At 55.1% G+C, this 3,812-nt stretch overlaps 1 protein-coding gene across 1 annotated transcript in view; it reads right to left on the reverse strand.

Annotated features, from left to right (window-relative positions):
• SORCS3 (sortilin-related VPS10 domain containing receptor 3) overlaps positions 1-3,806 on the reverse strand; it is a 617,501-nt gene extending 613,695 nt beyond the window's left edge. The window contains exon 1 of the mRNA XM_011957327.1: positions 3,448-3,806. Within this exon, the coding sequence (XP_011812717.1) occupies positions 3,448-3,774 (327 nt within the window). The 5' untranslated portion in view covers positions 3,775-3,806. The remainder of the gene's footprint in view (positions 1-3,447) is intronic.
• Positions 3,807-3,812: the final 6 nt, after the last annotated feature.

Below are 3,812 nucleotides of genomic sequence, written 5' to 3' on the forward strand. Positions count from 1 at the left end.
GGGGCGGGGCATGAAGGGTTAATCCAAGGAGGAGGGGGTGTGGAGAAGTGGACTGTGCCTTCACAACTTTCCACTCTCCAGAGTCATTTGCCAACTCACTGAGCAAGCAGGGAGGCTTCTTCTTTCATTTGAAGAAAAAGGACAGAATAATGTGTTTTTCTGTTTCCCTGTAAGCCACGGGGACTGGGCTCCCTCTGGGTGTTTGTGAAACACTCTCTAACCCATTAATCACCAGGATTCCAGCTGGAGGCAACTGGAGAGAAAAAATAGCAAATCACTCCTCCAGAGTAAAGGCTCCAAGGCCAAGTCCACTCACTTTCCAGCCAGAACACCTGGCAGGCAACATGGTCAGAGGTGGTGCCCAGGCCCCATGCCCTCCTGATTCCTTTGCCCAAAGCCAGCTGTACTCCTTCTCCTTTGCCCCCAAAGCCATCTCTTCTCAGTCCTGGGACCAAGGCAAATACCCACTCCAAAACTTGGTCAAAGGTCTCCTCCTGTACCCTCAACCACCTGGGGCACACACTGGACCAATGGCGTGGGCTGAAGGCCCTTCTCCTACATGTCCGACCCTGCATCCCTGACTGTAAACTCGGTCAGAATGGAGTTCAATTTTCAATTTCATAGGGTTACTGAAAACTTTCCCCAAAAGGGAACTCATATCAAGTAATCGGGTGCATCAGAGACACTTGGAAGAAGAGCAAGGAAACTCTCATTGTGTTAAAAATTAAACGGGTGGCCTCCTGAAGAAGGACATGTCTAATACGCCAGAAGCCAGAAGAAAAGATAAAATTCTCTTCCCATGTCAGAAGAGCCTGGAGCTTGGCCCCGTGTTCTCTGTTTTATGGACATCTCCCTCCACTTTGAAACCAATGATGAAGGGATCTTTCCAAAGCATCCTCATCCCCATCACTCTTCACCCTGGCTTTTATTTACAACACCTTCTTTTCCTGCCATCAGGAAAGGGGGACAGGAGAAAAACCAACTGGGTAAATGTTGCTGACACTGGTTTCCCAGTGACTCACCAGGAGATTTCCTTAAAGTCTCAAAGACAGGGCCATGTGAGTATGCTTCTCCATCTTCTTTACAGAGGCTCACAGACCTGATAATCAAGGATGTCTCTCTGGTATTGCCTACAAAATGTGGTCAGAAGAGACAGGTCCAGCCTAAGGGCTAAAGAGGCAGTTCTTCCCTAGAACGGAGAGAGAAGACAGTGTGTGGCCCTACATCCACCTGTGGTGCTCTTGCATGAGCAGTAAGGCTGGCCAAGAGCACAACCAATAAGTCCCTGGGGGCTGTTCATACATTATCCAATCTCATTGCTGTCACCAAGGACTCCAAGCCCAACTGCTCCAGTACCCAAGCCCTGTCGGCCATCATTTGACTGAAGAGTCATTTCCCCAGGAAGCACGGGCCAGACCTGCCCCTCACCTCTTCTGCTGCACAGCTGCTTTGAAGATGAGCAAAGAAGGTCATGCACAGTTAACTGCTATTTGCAGGAAGCATTTTTCTCTAAAGTCCCATCTTCAGAGGCTTTGTAAATACTCAAAAATAATCCTTAAAAGCAGAGACACAGAAAAACTCTTCAGGGAGGGTGAATTTATATTGTCCTAATGTGGCAGTAGTAAAGCCACAGATGTGAAGACATTACATCCTCCTCTCCCTAGGATATATTTACTTACACACTTCCTATCCATCCTCCTCACCAAGTAAGAACCTCAACACACACACACACACACACACACACACACACACAAATAATCAAACTAAAATGAAGTTAGGATTCACAACCCCTGCTGTCAGCACAGCACACACATATCCAAGTCCTCTTGGAAAGGACTTAGAAGTCTTCAATCACCCAGCCCTGCAAAGGCACACGTTGTTCACCCCTCTCGCCAGATCTGTCAGCCCGAGGCTGCGGGGGTCTTCATCCAAGGCAGATGAAGCCCACCACTGTGCCCCTCTGGAGCTGGACTCCACTGGTCCTTCAAGCCCAGCATCGGCTACCCAGACTGGGCTGCCGCGCTATGCATCATTAGAAACCAAGAAATCTGCACTTTGGTATTGCTTATGTGCTACCTTCTGCGGACCCCTCGCTTTCCTCTTATTAGATACCCAATCCTGGACACCCCAGGCTCTGTTAAAATAAGGCAAAAATTTCCCACAGAAATCTTGTCAAACATCGGTCATGAAGAGAAACACAAAACGGCAGGGAGTTGCGGAGTGAGTTCCCATCACTGCTTGTACAGACACCCGTCATCCTCCACCTGGAGCGTGCACCCTATCCAACGCCAGGTTCTGATCTGAACCATTGAGCCAGAGAAGAGGAAAGGATTTTCCAAATCTGGCTGAAGTAGGGACCGCGGGAGGGAGGGAAGCGGGGAAGATGGTAGGAACCTGTCACCCGCCTTTTCTTTGCTTGGCTGCACAGCGCTGGGTGCCGGCGAAGTAGGGGGAGCCCCTCCGGGCACGCGCTGCTAGCCGCTGCAGCTGCCGGGCGGGCAGGCGCGATACTCAGTCGGGCGCCCAGTCCGGAACGCCCGAGTCTGCCAGAGCGGGCTCAACGGCGCCACCTCTCGGTACATCCTTGTCCGGGAGAACCCGATGGCGGTGAAAAGCGGGCGGTGAGGTGTGCAGGAAGCTCAGGGACCCAACTCCGCTCAGGGAGCCGTTTGTGGCGCAGAAGGCAGTGGTGAAGGCGAGAGTTTTCTGCTCAGCGACTTCTGTGTGTCTGTGCGTGCGTGAGGGCGAGCGGTGTGGCATGGGCGCTGGATGGGTGTGGAATTTTGCTTCACGCTTTAAACTTTTTTTACGGCATCTGCTACGGCTTTCCAGGGCCGCTCCCTGGGCTTTGAAGGAGCAACCCGGGTTAACAGAAGGCCAAGTCTTGGGGCCGACTTGGCCGAGCCTCCCTCCTGGGCTCGAGGACTGCGCGCCTGGAGCGGAGAGCAGCGACCCCGAGGCGAGCAGGAGGCTGGGAGTCCGAATGGCTTCCCGGGTTCCCTTTCGCGTGACAGGCGCGGGGGGGTGGGGGGGAGCCCGGGCAGTCGCAGGAATCGGTCTGTTCAGAGGCTCCCGCCCCAAGTCAGCCCTTTTTCTCATCCAAGAATTCAAGTACCCCGCAAACAGGAAAACTGACCCTCCAAGCCAAGTATGGGAGAAAGTGAGCATAGATCCCTCCCCCACTCATCTTTAAGAAGCCCCTTCCTCATCTCCCCTCCCGGCGGCCCGAAGCCTAGGGTCTCCAGTAAACAAACGCACACAGCGGCTAACAACAAACTCCGTTAACCTGTTGGGGGCGTGGGGGGAATCGGACAAACCTGTTATCTCGAAAAGTCGAGGCGTCCGCAGCCTCGACCCCGAGCAACTATCTGTCCCTCGCTCCCGCCCCCCCCCCATTCCCCTTCGAAGTCAGGAAGCAGGCGGACCCGCCGCCGGGTGGGTACTCACGCTGCTGTTGTGTCTGGACCAGTGCACCATGGCTTGGTTGTGGGCCGAGTCCCCGGTCAGCGCGAAGGAGGTGCTGGGCAGCCGGAGGTCTTCAGCCGCCGATACCCCAGCCCGCGGCGCCTTCACCTCCTCCCGGGAACCCTTAGCCAGGGGACGGCTTCCTCTGGAACCATCGGCCGGAGCAGTAGCCCGGGCGTCCCCGCGCTCCGGGGTGCTTGGGGGCTGCGCCCGGCGACTCCTCCTCGCGCCGCCAAGCTTGCCAGGAGCTGGAATGCCCCGGTCCCGCCGCTCGCCTGCCGGCGACGTCCCTCCGGCTTCCACCTGCATCTCACCGCCTCTGCCGCCGCCCTGCTGGGGCAGCAGCT

This window comes from Colobus angolensis, unplaced genomic scaffold, assembly GCF_000951035.1.
Source record: "Colobus angolensis palliatus isolate OR3802 unplaced genomic scaffold, Cang.pa_1.0 Scaffold44, whole genome shotgun sequence".
In the NCBI taxonomy this organism is placed as follows: domain Eukaryota; kingdom Metazoa; phylum Chordata; class Mammalia; order Primates; family Cercopithecidae; genus Colobus; species Colobus angolensis.